Source organism: Lathyrus oleraceus, chromosome 7 (genome assembly GCF_024323335.1).
Source record: "Lathyrus oleraceus cultivar Zhongwan6 chromosome 7, CAAS_Psat_ZW6_1.0, whole genome shotgun sequence".
NCBI classification, from domain to species: Eukaryota; Viridiplantae; Streptophyta; class Magnoliopsida; order Fabales; family Fabaceae; genus Lathyrus; species Lathyrus oleraceus.
In genome coordinates this window covers 7,573,973-7,591,004 of record NC_066585.1, presented here as the reverse complement: position 1 = coordinate 7,591,004, position 17,032 = coordinate 7,573,973, and the positions used below count along the sequence as shown (strand labels likewise).

General features: G+C 35.0%; 3 protein-coding genes and 1 long non-coding RNA gene across 5 annotated transcripts in view; 2 read left to right on the top strand and 2 right to left on the bottom strand.

The window, feature by feature from the left end:
- The window catches only part of LOC127106316 (uncharacterized), an 86,761-nt gene that overhangs the window by 23,896 nt on the left and 45,833 nt on the right, over positions 1–17,032 (bottom strand). The window lies entirely within an intron of this gene.
- The window catches only part of LOC127106313 (uncharacterized), a 69,969-nt gene that overhangs the window by 37,085 nt on the left and 15,852 nt on the right, over positions 1–17,032 (bottom strand). The window lies entirely within an intron of this gene.
- LOC127106319 (uncharacterized) lies at positions 8,296–9,514 on the top strand. Its single transcript, XR_007795328.1, has 2 exons — positions 8,296–8,650; positions 9,249–9,514. It is a non-coding gene; the product is annotated as an uncharacterized LOC127106319 (long non-coding RNA).
- On the top strand, positions 13,418–16,419 carry LOC127106317 (mitochondrial import receptor subunit TOM40-1). 2 transcript variants are annotated; one of them, XM_051043631.1, is made up of 6 exons: positions 13,418–13,555; positions 14,956–15,057; positions 15,363–15,431; positions 15,507–15,596; positions 15,923–16,018; positions 16,103–16,419. In XM_051043631.1, exons 1-6 carry the CDS (start codon positions 13,514–13,516, stop codon positions 16,157–16,159), a joined length of 456 nt encoding a protein of 151 aa, XP_050899588.1. In that variant the 5' UTR covers positions 13,418–13,513; the 3' UTR covers positions 16,160–16,419. The 2 variants fall into 2 exon arrangements, with proteins under 2 accessions (XP_050899588.1, XP_050899589.1); XM_051043632.1 differs by having other exon boundaries at positions 13,428–13,574.

Sequence of the window (17,032 nt, the reverse complement as noted above, 5' to 3'; positions counted from 1 at the left end):
TAGTTTGTTGAACAATCTCCGGTCCGACCACAGCACTCTCACCGGACTCATACCAACATAAAGGTGTCCGACATCTCCTACCATACAAAGCTTCAAACGGTGCCATACCAATGCTCGAATGAAAACTATTGTTGTAGGTGAACTCAATCAAAGGTAAATAACAATCCCAAGAACCTCCCTTTTCCAAAACACAAGCTCTCAAAAGATCCTCTAGTGACTGAATCGTCCTCTCAGTCTGACCATCAGTCTGCGGATGATATGCAGAACTCAATCTTAGCTTAGTTCCCAAAGCCCTCTGCAAACCTTCCCAGAACTTCGATGTAAATCTAGGATCTCTGTCCGAAACAATACTCGACGGAATACCATGCAAACTTACAATCTTCTCAATATACAACTCAGCTAATCTCTCTAACGGATAATTCATTCTGATCGGAATGAAATGAGCCGATTTCGTCAATCTATCAACAATCACCCAAATAGCTTCGAAATTCCTACTTGTCCTCGGTAAACCCGAAACAAAATCCATACTGATACTATCCCACTTCCACTCTGGAATAGTCAACGGTTGCATCAACCCAGACGGCTTCTGATGCTCAATCTTCGACTTCTGGCAAGTCAAACAAGAATAAACAAAACTCGCTATTTCTCTTTTCATTCCCGGCCACCAAAATAACTTTTTCAAATCATGATACATCTTCGTAGCTCCAGGATGAATACTCAGGCCACTACGATGTCCTTCCTCAAGAATACTCCTCTTAAGTTCGGTAACATCCGGAATACACACCCGATTACCAAATCTCAAAACACCATTCTCATCAACTCTGAATTCACCACCTTGACCTTGATTCACTAGAGTCAACTTATCAACCAAAAGCACATCGGATTTCTGACCCTCTCTAATCTCGTCCAGAATACCACTCGTTAACTTCAACATTCCCAATTTAACACTATTGTGAGTACTCTCACACACCAAACTCAAGTCTCTGAACTGCTCAATTAAATCCAATTCTTTAACCATTAACATAGACATATGCAACGACTTCCGGCTCAATGCATCAGCCACTACATTTGCTTTACCCGGATGGTAATTCAAACCAAAGTCATAATCCTTCAGAAACTCTAACCATCTCCTCTGTCTCATATTCAGCTCTTTCTGATCAAACAAATACTTTAAACTCTTATGGTCACTGAAAACCTCAAATCTTGATCCATACAAGTAATGCCTCCATAATTTCAGAACAAATACCACAGCTGCCAACTCTAAATCGTGCGTCGGATAGTTCCTCTCATGAACCCGCAGTTGTCTCGAAGCATAAGCTATAACCTGCTTATTCTGCATCAATACACCACCCAAACCCAACAATGAAGCATCACAGTAAACCTCAAATGGTTCCGACGGACTCGGTAATATCAGAATAGGAGCAGTAGTTAACCTTCTCTTTAACTCTTGGAAACCTTCTTCACATTTTGAATCCCAAACAAACGCTTGCCCCTTTCTAGTCAACATCGTCAACGGTAACGCCAACTTAGAAAATCCCTCAATGAACTTCCTATAATAACCAGCCAAACCAAGAAAACTTCGAATCTCAGCAACAGACTTCGGAGCTTCCCACTTGGACACCGCTTCTATCTTAGAAGGATCAACAACAACACCACCTCTTGAAATCACATGACCAAGAAAACTAACCTCTTCTAACCAAAATTCACACTTTGACAGTTTAGCAAATAGCTTCTTTTCTCGTAGAACTCCTAAAACCACTCTCAAATGCTCAGCATGTTCTTCTTCAGATTTCGAATACACCAAAATATCATCAATAAACACCACAACAAACTTATCTAGGTACGGGTGGAAAATCCTATTCATATACTCCATAAATACTCCAGGCGCATTAGTCACACCAAAAGGCATTACAGAATACTCATAATGTCCATACCTCGTTCTGAAAGCAGTCTTCTGAATATCCTCAGTTTTCACACGTATCTGATGATATCCCGACCTCAAATCTATCTTGCTGAACACACTTGCACCAACCAACTGATCCATCAAATCATCAATCCTCGGTAGAGGATACCGATTCTTGATCGTCACTTTATTCAGTTGCCTGTAGTCCACACACAACCTCATAGTACCTTCCTTCTTCTTAACCAATAACACTGGTGCACCCCACGGTGACACACTCGGACGAATAAATTTCTTATCCAACAGATCTTCCAGCTGACTCTTCAATTCAGCTAACTCAACAGCAGACATACGATATGGAGCCATCGATATCGGTCTAGTACCAGGTACCAAATCAATCGAGAACTCAACTTCACGCTCTGGCGGCAATTCATTCACCTCTTCTGGAAACACATCAGGAAAATCGCACACCACAGCTAGCTCGCCAATCATCAGTTTATCTTTAGCCTCCAAAGTCGCTAACAGCATAAACAACTCTGCCCCATCTGCCACTTCCTCATTCACCTGCCTCGTTGATAGAAACAAACTCTCTCCTTCCTCCATCTCAGGAAAAATCACAGTCTTGTCAAAACAGTTGATATAGACTCGGTTAAACACCAACCAGTTCATACCCAGGATAACATCAATCTGCACTAGTGGAAGACACACAAGGTCTATCCCAAAATCTCTACCAAAAATACTCAAAGGACAACTCAAGCAAACTGAAGTAGTAGTCACTGAACCCTTTGCAGGAGTATCAATCACCATACTACCATACATCTCAGATATCTCTAACTTAAGTTTCACAGCACAATCCAAAGATATAAAGGAATGAGTAGCACCTGTGTCAATAATAGCTACAAGAGGAAAGCCATTAATATAACACGTACCTCGGATCAAACGATCATCTGCAGAAGTCTCAGAACCCGATAAAGCAAAGACCTTGCCTCCCGACTGATTCTCTTTCTTCGGCTTAGGACACTGTGGACTGATATGACCCACCTCTCCACAGTTGAAACAAGTCATAGTCTTCAACCGGCACTCTGCAGCCAAGTGACCACCTTTTCCACACTTGAAACACTTCTTCTCAGCACTGGTACACTCATGGAAACGGTGTCCAGCCTGACCACATCTGTAACACTTAGCAGGGGCACTGGAGTCTCCCCCACTAGGCCTCTTCATCCCACTCTGTCTCTGAAAACCTTTGCCAGCTGCATACGGTTTTCCACGGTCAATCTGATTCTTACCTTTCCTATCAACCCTCTGCTGATAGCTCTCAGCTCTGGCCTTGGTATCCTGTTCGAAAATCCTGCAACAGTCAACCAAATCAGAAAACACTCTGATTCGCTGATATCCAATAGCTTGTTTGATCTCGGGACGCAACCCGTTCTCAAACTTCACACATTTCGAAAATTCCCCAACAGCCTCATTATAGGGAGTATAATACTTTGACAGCTCCGTGAACTTAGCAGCATACTCAGTAACAGACCGATTGCCCTGCTTCAATTCCAAGAACTCTATCTCTTTCTTTCCTCTAACATCCTCTGGAAAATACTTCCTCAGGAATCTCTCCCTGAACACAGCCCAAGTGATCTCAGCATTTCCAGCAGATTCCAACTCAGTGCGGGTAGCAACCCACCAATCATCAGCTTCCTCTGACAGCATATGCGTACCGAACCTGACCTTCTGGTTCTCGGCACACTCAGTCACTCGGAAGATCCTCTCAATCTCCTTCAACCACTTCTGAGCACCATCTGGATCGTATGCTCCCTTGAACATTGGAGGATTGTTCTTCTGGAACTCACTCAGTTGACGAGCAGCTCCCATTCCCACAACATTCGGATTTCCTCCAAGTACTCCAGCCAGCATACCCAGAGCCTCAGCAATCGCAGCGTCATCTCTGCCTCTTCCAGCCATCTCTATTCTGAAAACCCAACAAACTAAAACAATAAGTACTGATAGGGTTACTCAACACCTATCCCGTACAGGGGAACAGAATAATTACGACTCGACTCGACCGACTATGCTCTGATACCACTAATGTAACACCCTTCTAAAATACCCCAAACATTTATTTAAAATAATAAAAATATCAATCAGAGTAATTATGCCCCGAAGGGTGTCACACAATCATTTCACACCAATCATCAAAATATCCTGTCATGCTCATTTATTTAATCAAATAAGACACTTTTGCATAATTCGCAGCGGATACAAAATAACAACATTCAATTCATGTACTACATTACATGTAAAGTTGTTCAACAACCAAAAGAAAACATAGTAAAACATCCTATCTCGATGTTACATCTACCAGAGCATGACCCGCTAATGGACTACACTAGACTCCCAGGACTAGCTTCTATTCAATCATTGCCCGTTACCTGAAAACATAGTTGTAAGGGTGAGTCCTTCAATCGATATAATAAGCATTATAAAATATCATGTAATGCTAAGTAATATAACACATATCATCACCCTAATCAGATTACACATATTCAGCAACGGCAATATCAACTCATAATCATCCCCATCATCATACTCAACTCAAAACAACCATAAAACACACGTATAATATTGGAATACATCCATTCATATTATACGCCATACATACATATATTATGCAATGAGACTCCATGCATGCGGTACCGACTATTTGTGAACATATAGTTCAACCTCACCGACCAAATCCAGGTACGGCTACCAAGCTCACTAGTCCCACTCATTTGAGACATGGTGACTCACATCACTAATCCCTCACCATGGGAATTAGCTACCACCCCCAAAGGGCCATGCTATGCACGCTAAATCACCTAGCATGCAAACATCAACAACAGTCCAAAATGACTAACATCACTAATTCCTCGCCATGGGAATTAGCTACCACCATAAAGGCCACATATGCATGCTAATCACCTAGCAATGCAACATCAACAACAATTCAAGAATAGACATATGCTCACACTCTAAGCCATAAAACAGTCTATTCACAATGCATACATTCACAACATCATGTATACCATCACATATCATCAACACATTCATTACACATGCATATCATATCATGTCACATAATCAATCATAGTATCAGCACACTCTACTAATACCTATACTACTTAAAACCACGGGAAATGATCCCTACAATATCATACCTCAGCTAAGTACATCACTCAGCCTAAACAACCAAAAACTGCACAACAACAGTTCAGGAAAATCACAAATCTGCCCATACGCGTATTGCCTATGCCCATACGCGTATTGCCCATGTCTGACCAAGTCCATACGCGTATTGCCCATGCCCATACGCGTATGCTACGCGTACCACATCCTCATACGCGTACCAACAAAGACAATTTTCACGTTCAAAACATCATCTTCCTCATCCATACGCGTATTGCCTAGTGCCATACGCGTACCATGCCATCTCATACGCGTATTGCCTAGTGCCATACGCGTATGACCAGAAACCAGAATTCCCAGATCTGCAATGGCTTTCTCTGCTACGAGATCCATCCAATTCAACCTTCTACAGTCCAAATTTTACACCCAATTCATTCATATCATCTAACACGAATCATACACTTTCGATTTCACAAATTGCTAACCTTTCTACCTCTAATTCCTACGAATTTCTTCAATTATAATCCAAATTTCGTTCATCCCAAAAGTTCACAAATTCATCATACATCATTCAATCAGAGGCAAATTCATGGTTTCTCACTACCCATCACATATTATCCCATAATACCCATTAATCGATGATAAACCCCCCTTACCTGAGTTAATCCGGCAAATCTCGGAGCTCCTAGCTTTTCCTTCCTTCAACCCTTGTTCTCTGGTTCGCTTTGCCCTTTTCCACTTTTCTGTCTCTTTTTCCTTTTCACGTGAAAAATAAACCTTTTTACCAAATGGGACCTTTTTACTGATTTCTACTTTTATTCCAATAATAATAGTAAAAATAATCCAATAATAATAATCCAATTATTTAATTAAATTAATAATATACTATTAACTCAATTTAAATAATTATTTTATTTTATTGGGGTGTTACAACACGGGGGTGACAAGTTGGATTAATATGTTGGATGTTTTGATTGGTTTCGATCGCACGAGGGCGAGAAAAAATAGATTTGATGTGTTGAGATATTTTGTTGGATGACGATTACTCGGATATTCGAGTAAGACAACTCGTATCCTAATAGTCGAGGAGAGGAATCGAAGGCTCTAGACCATCTCCCTTTTCATCCTTTATTGTGAAAGGAGTTGATAATAGTTAAGGTATTTTGAATGGATGACGATTACTCGGACGGTCGAGTAAGACAACTCGTATCCTAATAATCGGGAAAAGGAATAGAAGACTCTACACCGTTTTCTGTTTCATCTGAATATTTATGAAAACTAGATTAAATAAGGTTGACGTATTTTAGCGTAGACGACAAGTACTTGAATGGTTGAGTAAGACAACTCATATCCAAGCATTTGAGAAGAGGAATTGAAAACTCAAGGCCATCTCCCTTTTCGTATAGTATTGATATGAAAATGATTTTATTAGGTTATATGTTTTCAAAAAATGACAATAGTTCGACTGACCGAGTAAGAGAACTCGTATTCAAACAATTGAGGAGAGAAGTTGAAGACTCAAAGTCATCTCCCTTTTTATTTAACTTATTATGAAAATAATTTGATTTAGTCGGGTTTGGAAGTTTGTAAAGAAATGACAATTATTTGAATAACCAAGTAAGAGAACTTGTATTTAAATGGTCGAGGAGAAAAATTGAAGACTCAAAGTTATCTCCCTTTTTGGTTTCTTATTATAAAAGGATTGGATTTGTTTGTACTTAAATGAATTAGAAATGACGACTATTTGACTAACCGAGTAAGAAAACTCGTATTCAAATAATCGAGGAGAGGAGTTGAAAACTCAAAACCATCCCTTTTTTTCATTTTCAAATGAAGTGTTGTTTAGATGTGATTAAGTATTTTAATTTAACTTTCGATGTCGGATCGAGGTTTTAAAATTTGCATTCTTGTGAATGAATTGAATTAATTAAAATCGAATAGGTCTCATTGTAAGAAGGCCCAAGAGTAAGCCATGTGAGGTTGATGGCGATGTTTTTTCAAGCGATCGACTTACAAAGGCATTTAAAATGGGCTCGACTTTGAATCGAGAAGTTCTATTTGTTTTAAAAATTGGTTTGAATTGATGGCATGAGAATTATAATCTTTTTGTATTTTTAAGTCTTTATTATTTTTAGGTTCATTTTAAGATGAGATGAAGAATGTACAATGATATAGCATAAAGCGAAGTAAAGTAAACACGCAAAAATAAATAAATATTAGAAGCGGGATTTAAAAGAGTTAGGTGTTAATTGCGGAAATTAAAAAATTAGAGTTAATCGTTAAATGTTAGGTGTTAGTTGAAATCAACATGAAATAACAAGAGAATTGTAATAAAATGTTAAATCTAAAACAAATAACTAAATTTTAAGCAATTAACAAAAATATCATTAAATTAAAACTCAAAACAATATTAAACAATCGAAAATCTCAATTCTAAACTATTATCCAAAATATTAATTTTAAAATACTAGTAAAGATTAAATTCTAAAATCATTCTAAATTAAATTAAAATTCTAAAACAATTCTAAATCACCTTATAATTCTAATTAATTTACAATCATTTCTAAAAATAAAAAAAACTAATTAAATTCTAAAATATTTAACAAAGATTAAATTTTAAAATCATTCTAAATTAAATTAAAATTCTAAAATAATTCTAAATCTCTTTATAATTCTAATTAATCTACAATCATTCCTAAAAAGGAAATCTAATTAAATTCTAAAATATTAACAAAGATTAAATTCTAAAATCATTCTAAATTAAATTAAAAATTCTAAAATAATTCTAAATCACTTTATAATTCTAATTAATCTACAATCATTCCTAAAAAAGAAATCTAATTAAATTCTAAAAATATTAACAAAGATTAAATTTTAAAATCATTCTAAATTAAATTAAAATTCTAAAATAATTCTAAATCTCTTTATAATTCTAATTAATCTACAATCATTCCTAAAAAAGAAATCTAATTAAATTCTAAAATGTTAACAAAAATTAAATTCTAAAATCATTCTAAATTAAATTAAAAATTCTAAAATATTTTTCTAATTAACATTCTAAAACAATCAGTATGAACCAATCGTATGGGGGGTATGAATAATGAAGTGGGGTGTATCTATTGATTGGGCCCAAAACTCATAAAAATGAATCAACTCATCCTGTGTGTTTCTTCTTCCTATCATATTTTAAGTAAATAAATAAAAATAATAATAATGATGGTAAATAAAAAAACAATATCAAAACACTCCAAAGTTACACGTCACAAATTAGGTTTGCAGATAGTGGGAGTAAAATGGGATAGGAAATGAGAGAAGGAGAAAAGCGGACCTCCACAACGGCGTGAGCGAGAGTACGACGGCGTGAACGAGAGTACGGTGGTGAAGGCCGTTATTGGCGGCGGCAAGTGGTTGTCGGAATGGTGGAGGTTACGCCGGTGAAGATGGTGTTACGGTGGATGGAAATCGGGTTAGGTTTTTCTGAATCGAGAGAGGGTCGTGGGAGATCGTCGTGGTTGTGGCTTGAAGATGGAATGCAGAACGACGATGCTCGAGTCGAAAGATGAAGAGCGGAAGCGAATCAATTCCGAAAAGGTATTGTCGAGTTTTTTCGCTTCTCTCTTATGATTCTGTTATTTCTTTTCTTTCCCAACTCTATCTCTCTTCTTCTCCTTCGATTATTGATCGATTCGTGAATCGTCGGTGAAGGATTACCGAGAGTTTCTGTTATTGTTGTTGTGTTGTTATGTTCTTTAGGTTTTTTTGAAAAAAAAATTATGTTGTGTATATGTTGTTCTTGATGTGTTTGTTGTTCTTGCTATGCATTTCTGGTTTAAGGTTTTTTGATTTTGAGAGGAAAAAAAAATTACTTTGCTGTGTTGTTGCTGTTTAGGTTTTGAGAAGAATTCTTACTGTGTTGTTTTCCTGTTAACCTCTCCTCTTTCATTTTTGAAGATCAGATACAGTCTTTAAGAAACTCCTTGCTTTTTGAATTTCCCATCCCAGATTATGTGGGATTTGGTTTATTATGTTTTAAGCTAATGCCAAAAGTGCTTTTTGGATGTTTATGTTAACCTTATGGATAAAGCTTCAAACTGAGTAATTTGTTTAGTTATTTTTCAATTTTTTAAGCGCTTTTGAAAAGTGCTTTTTGAATAAGCTGTTTTTTGATTTTGAATTGGTTTTTTTGCAGGTGAAGTGATGTTGATGCTGATTTATTGAAAAAAGGGGCACTATTATTCAACAGATTTTTTGGGAAAGTTCTGAAGAGTTGCTTTTGAATTGGGAACTTTCAAAAGAGCTTTTGGAAGAGTCTGTGAAATTTGCCTCAAACTACTGTGTCTTGTTCCAATTTTTTAATAAAATTATTTCTGATGTAACAGAGACCTTTTGGATTATGAACTTAGGGATTGCTTGTAACATGTACAAACTTTAATTTGGAATTTCTCTTTTTGGCCAGTTATGCAATTGTTTTGGATTATTAGGAATTTTTTTGAATTAAATTTTAATTATGTAATTATCTTTTAAGCTCTTTTTTTTTTAAAAAAATTTAACTCAATATTTATTTGTGCTGGTCAATTTCAACTTTTTTTAAAAAAACAACAAATTTCCAACTTAAGTATAATGACTTAATTTTAAAAACAACAAATTTCTAATTTAAGTATAATGACTTAATTTTAAAAACAACAAATTTCTAATTTAAGTATAATGACTTAATTTAAAAAACAAATTTATAATTTAAGTATAATGACTAAAAAAAAACATTAAATACAAAAAATCTAAACATGAGACTTTTAATTTAAAAAAAAACACAATTCTATTTTAAATACAAAAAATTTAAACATGGGACTTTTAATTTAAAAAAACATAATTCTATTTTAAATACAAAAAATCTAAACATGAGACTTTTAATTTAAAGAAAACACAATTCTATTTTAAATACAAAAAATCTAAACATGGGACTTTTAAATTAAAAAAACACAATTCTATTTAAAATACAAAAAATCTAAACATGGGACTTTTAATTTAAAAAAAAAACACATACATGTTTCTAAAAAATGCAAATTCTAAATATGGGACTTTTGAAACAAAGAAATCTCATGGATTAAACCAAAATGGCCGGACAAAATTGGGGTATGACAACACCTTCTGATACAAATCAGAAATTGGATTCTGACTCTGATGGAAAGGATGTGGACGCTACAACCTTCAAACAGTTGGTTGGTTCTCTGAGGTATTTGTGCAATACCAAACCTGATATTTGCTATTCAGTTGGGATGGTTAGTAGGTTCGTGAGTAAACCTAAGTGGTCCCATTACCAAGCTGTTGTCAGGATTCTGAGGTATATCAAGGGAACTCTGAAGTATGGAGTATTATTTCCTTCTGGAAGAAATGATGAGTCAGAACTTCTGAGTTATTCAGATTCTGATTGGTGTGGAGACAGAGTTGACAGAAGAAGTACGTCTGGGTACTTATTCAAATTTCTGGGAGGTCCCATTTCTTGGTGTTCCAAGAAGCAACCTGTTGTGGCGTTGTCAACTTGTGAAGCTGAATACATTGCAGGTGCTATTACTGCATGCCAAGCTGTGTGGATTCTGAATCTATTGCAGGATCTGAAGATCAAAGTAAACAAACCTCTGAAGCTGATGATTGACAACAAGTCTGCAATCAATCTTGCCAGAAACCCAGTGTTGCATGGGAGAAGCAAGCACATTGAGACCAAGTATCATTTTCTGAGACATCAAGTTCAGAGGGGAGTGTTAGAAGTTGTACACTGCAGCACTCAGAAACAGTTGGCAGATGTTCTGACGAAAGCTATCAAAACTGATCAATTTCTCAGATTAAGGGATGGAATTGGTGTTACAAGTTTTGATGGAATATGAATTAAGGGATGGTATTAGAAGTAATTCATATTTAGTTGTACTATTTTCTTAGCCCCTAAGTTTGTTAGAGGGTATTTTAGTATTTTATCCTATTCTAGTAACCCTAGTTTTAGCATATAAATAGGGTGACAATCATTGTAACTTTTATCATGTTTTGTAGCCGTCATTCTCTTAATAGAATATTTCCATTCATCATTCATTCTACCCTTGCACCAACAATTCCTTGGTCACCTTTCACTATTTCAACTTGACCATCTTCTAAGGGATACTTTAATGCAAGATACATGGTGGACAACACTGCTTTCAGAGCATTGAATGAGGGCCTTCCTATAATAATGTTATAGAGGGACTGTTTGCATGTGGTTTATCACAGACAATCTTTAGCCTCATATTGAGGTTTACTTCCAAGATCGGCTACAAAATCCTAGACTAAGTGTTAAGTTTATAGGATGTTTTATTTAAATGTTTGGATTAAGAAAATGGTTGACATGAAATGCTTGTAAAAGGTGCAATTAAAATAGATGAACGAAAGACAAGATAAACCATAAATGGCAAAGCAGATAAAAATACTTGGTAATTTAAATTGCTTGAAGGTAAATGTGGACGCAAACATACCTTTTTGTGGGAATGAACTTGTTTCTCTAAACGCTTGATACTTTGAGTGTTTTCCCTCTTTAATATTACAAATGCAACCTCTAAAACTAACAATGAACTTTTCTTAAATAGGAAATAAAATTAACTGTTATTTTGCTCTTGATGATTAATAGCTTGACATGTGTCTGCCCACTTCCTTTATAACTTCCCACATTCTTGATATTTTCAAATCCTACCCGCGTAAACTGTCATTTTCTTCGACTTCGACCTGCACATTTTCTATCTGTCGGACCTATTTCGACTTGGCTTATGTTCCATGTCCGTCTTTTCTGTCGAACCCCTTCGACCATGTTCACTCTCCTCGAAGCTTTGTTTTATGATTCCATACTTATTGCTTCAATTTTCCTCTTTGGAATAGTCGAAATTTGTTGTCTAACAAGTTGCCCCTAAAAGGCCAGTTTCGACCGATAAACTTGGCGTTTTGTCTTTCCCAATTTCGACTAGGTGTCTAAACATTGATGATGTCATACACAATGATGACACCTTTCTGCACCACGGTTTCCAAGGTAAATGCCATCATTTGCAACTAGTTCCTAGATTGTGGGTTTTCAACCACCTTTACTAACTTTCCCACTACCACTGAATCAGAATAGTTATCGTCAATATCGATTGACTCTTGGTTGTCATTTTATTTGCTTATAAATACCATTCTTCCATATTTTTTGTTTTCCTTCCTTCTTCTCCTTTGCGCATTTTTCTGCAACTCTCAGAACAAATACTTTTCTCATTTCCCTTCTTTCTTAAATTGTAATGGCATATTCTGCTAACATTATGGATACAGTTACACACGATACTGGTAACAATCCCATCACTTTTAACCTTGCTAAAAAAGAAGGTTTAACCATGGTTCCTCAACCACCTTCAAATAATCCACCCAAGGTGGAAACTTGGCAACGACAAACACTCATTCCCTTCATGGTGACTGAGAAACTTCTCGCCTTCCATGGGACACTCCCAGACGAAAGAATGCAACCAAAAAAGGTTCAAAAAGTCTTCCCTTGCTTCACCCCTACTGTTCCTTCTACTTTCGAGAAGGATGGCATCATCGATCTCAAATTTATGGACCCAGAAGTTAGAGTTTTCCAGTCGATTCCTACTTCTGACAACAAAGAATACATAGCCTGGCTCGATAGGGTGCAAAACAAACGTCAAGCCCAAAGGAAGATAGCTGGCATCTTTGACGCCATCCAAATCTCAAGGCATGCCCGTAGGGTCAATCCTTGCATGTTGCTTTCTTCGCTCTATTTTTGGGAAGGTTCGACTAACACCTTTCACCTTCCCTGTGGGATGCTGACACCCACTGTTTTCCCTGTGGCATGCCCGTAATGTATAATGTAATATATTAAATAAATATCTTCAATTTAATAATCCATAATCTATAGAAAATATTTATAATCATTAATATTATAAAATTTGTAAATAAATTTCAATTTAAACTTTATAAGATAATACATTTTAAAGTAATCCAACCAAGTTATATCCTATACAGTCTCATTTTGAAATTGTATTTAATATATTAGTTTATATATATATATATATATATATATATATATATATATATATATATATATATATATATATATATATATATATATATATATATATATATATATATATAAATTAAATCTTAGAGTAAAATATTTTATTAAAAATATTAGTCATTGTATTTTTTTAATTTAACATTGATAAAAGTGAAACAATTTCATTTTTTATTTTAGAATTATCATCTTAAGTCTTAATAAATTCATTTACAATGTATTTAACAATCAGGTGTTTTTATTTCATTCTCAAACACTAGAACATTTTTTTTTATCTTAAATGTTGAATATAAAAACCAAAAAGCACAATTTCAAACGGGCCAGCGGTTTGACGGGCCCACATAAGCGATGAAAAACCCTAACACAACTCCGCCGGCAAGAGAATGCGTCTGCAGTCGCACCTCAACATGATTCCGTTGACCTCTGTAAGCTCTGAAAATTATGGTATGTATGAGTTTTTCGTTGTTTATTTGTTTTTATGAAACTTGCGCCATTGTTGCTATCTGTAAGAACTCCTTCGCAATCTCAGTAACTCATATTCTTTATCTCCAACTCTCATTGTATGGCGTTGTTATTCTGTTTTAATCACTGTAATTGATGATCCACATTCATCTTGACTTGTTTTTATTTTCCCCTCTTTTGGTATGTTCCTGATAAATGAATTTCTTATATGTTATTGTGTTTGATAAACTTTGTTTCATTTTGTTTTTTGAATTGTGTTGCTCTATCTTCAATTATGATTGTGCCCTAGAATTGTGTTAAGGTAACAGAAGACCATTTTTTGAGAGCACTAATATGGCCTTCAAATATGTTAGTTTTTATTTTTAGAATCTAGATTATTTCGTTTGATGCCCTCATCTACTAGTTGTCCATTAACTATTATATTTCTATTGGCATATATTGTTTTGGTAGTTTCTTAGTGGAACTTTCTCTGACTATGAATGCAAATTGTTCTCAAGTAGTTTCCTTTTTATATTTTTCAGGGAAAGGATTATAGGACCCAGATTCAACTAGGAAATGGATCTTTGCTAGGAGCAAGTTAATGCCTGTTTTATATGAGATTTAGGTAGGAAAAAGTCATTTAGATTACTTAACTTGTTTGTTATTACAGTATATTACTTGCATACAGCTATCTGGTTTTGTTTGAACTGATTGACATTGTACTGTCAGCAATCCTATCTACTTCACAAATGACCTACACTACCTTAATTTACAGTTTAATTTTTAAATGGGATTCTATGTGAAAACTAATTCTACAGTTATTTTAAGGTGGACATTTCTACTTAAACAGTGGTATATATTGATATACGGAAGCTAGCAAATTTTCATGAAATGTAAATAATGCATGCTCTTCAGATATATAATTGATTGTTTTTAATACTTTTAACTTTAGTAGTTTGGCTCATATTTAAGTCATGTAATGGTCAATCGGTCAATGTCATTGTTGAGTGAGAGAATTTCTTAGTTTCTTCTTTGTATGAATCGCTTAGTAAGTTCAATTTATGTATACTAATATAAATGTATGGACTTGTGCATCAGGCCATCAACTTAGGTTTTTTGAGATACATTCAGTTTGTTATGTGCAAATTTTTCCCACTATCATGGGTTGATGAAGAATTGCTTGTGTTCTAATTGGATGATTGGATCATCTCTACATTAGGTCTATTTTGAGTTATCATTATTCTGAATAGTTTACAAGCTTTACTGTTTTATCCCCTAATCCGAAACATATCTACCGATTCAATCTGTTGCACGGTGTGGTACAATTTATTGACATGCGAATAAATCCATTTTATTACTGAAAACATTGACTTTTGTTTTGCAGAGTGTCACCAATCATTTATCATTGGGTGGGGAGGTATTTTGGAATGGTCAGCATCGGAAGTCTGGTGTTGGTTATGCTGCTCGCTACAACACTGATAAAATGGTAATGATGACTTAAGACTTGTTCTTACATGCATTATCTGCAACTTGCTTGCTTCCCTTTGCTTACTTATTTAATTTCGGATCTTTCACAACTGTTTATTTATCTAAAGTTTATCGTATAGAATAATGGCCATCCCGTTTTTTTGCTATATCGTTTTTGTGGATGCTCTGCTCTGCTATCTGGGATTGTTAACATATGCTACATATTATCTTATTTTCTGTTCAATGTTTCCATTTTTATCACCTACTTATTTTATTCATTTTATATGGCTACCGAAATATATCAAATTGCTTGTATTCATCCAGGTTGCCACTGGACAAATTGCCAGCACTGGAATGGCCCTTCTAAGCTATGTTCAGAAGGTATCTGATAAGGTGAGTCAATCATGACATAGTAGATTTGTGCTTTCCTTAGTCCTTTTTATTTCTTACATTGAATTTTCCTTGCAGGTTTCTCTGGCTACTGATTTGATGTGCAACTTCAACTCCATGTCAAGAGACGTCACTGCTAGCTTTGGTTATGACTACATCCTTAGACAGGTACTTAGTACTACATATTTGGTGTGATGCTTTGTCATTCCTCGACTGATTTTAAACGATTCCACGATTTTTATGCCTATTTCTTTATTTTAAATGGCACTTAGTAATACACAATGTGAATTATGAGGAAGAAACTTACCACCCATGTCTCCCTTTGAAAGCTGATTAGGATCATAGTTGGCCATTTAAAGTCTCCCTTTGGAAGCTGATTAGGATCACAGTTGGCCATTTAAAGTTCTTTGCTCATTGTGATGAAATTTTGACCCATTTTATCCAGTTGAAAAACCATCTTATCTTGTTTCAACATCTTGTGTTGGTTATTATAGTGCCGCCTTAGGGGAAAGGTTGATTCCAATGGCGTCTGTGCTGCATTTTTGGAGGAGCGGTTAAACATGGGTCTGAACTTCATTCTTTCTGCCGAGGTCAGAGCGCTTTCCTTTGTTCATATAGGTTTTATCAGATTATTCATCATTCTTTGACATGATTTTCATATTTACTTATTGCAGCTTGATCACAAGAAAAAAGACTACAAATTTGGATTTGGTTTGACTGTTGGAGAATAAAATAGCAGGACTAGAGCTGTATTTCCTTTTTCATTAGCCAGCCTAGCCTAGCAAGTTTTCTTGCTTCATTTTACTTGTTGGAGATTTTTCTTTTTGGGAAAAAGAAAACACAGGAGGAATATATCATTTGTGTCGGCAAACATCATTTAATCTACAAGTTGGCCTAAAAATACTTCAAATTTGTTGCCATGTTTTCCCTGGAGGGAGATGTAGAGTGATAATAGATGACCATGCATATTATAAGATTCATTTCAACATAATGCTCGTGTTTGCTAAAATCTTTCGATTTCTCAAGAGCGAAGACTTAAAAAAGTCCTTGCATAATTTGGTGATTATGTTTACCATTTGGATGTTTTCACAGATTCATACTAGAACTAATCACACTTAATAAAGCGATTTGGATGTTTTCGCAGATTCATACCAGAGTTCTATTATGTAGAAATAATCTAGTTAATAAAGCGATTAATACTGATATCTAGTTGAAATTGGGATCCATAAATGTTGTGGACTCCCTAATACCTTTCAATATGTTGAGAGACAGAACTAGAAAGTGCGACGTTATAGATGTCATATAAAAAATAGATAGAAAAATTGAGAACGTTTGCAAATGTATGAACATGCTTACACTTTGATAATTAATATTTCCTTTTTTTTTAATTATAAATTGTTTTTACTTTTCATTTAAAATTATAATTTATTAATAATATTGAAAAAACAAATCAACATAAAAAAAAATATAAATATTTAAAAATACTTGTGATACAAAATATTTTTACAAAAGTTATAATAAAATGAGGAGATAACAGTAAATTGATTTAGTAAATGCCAAATCATGCTAATTTTTTTCTTCTTTGTACCCATTGTTGAACTATA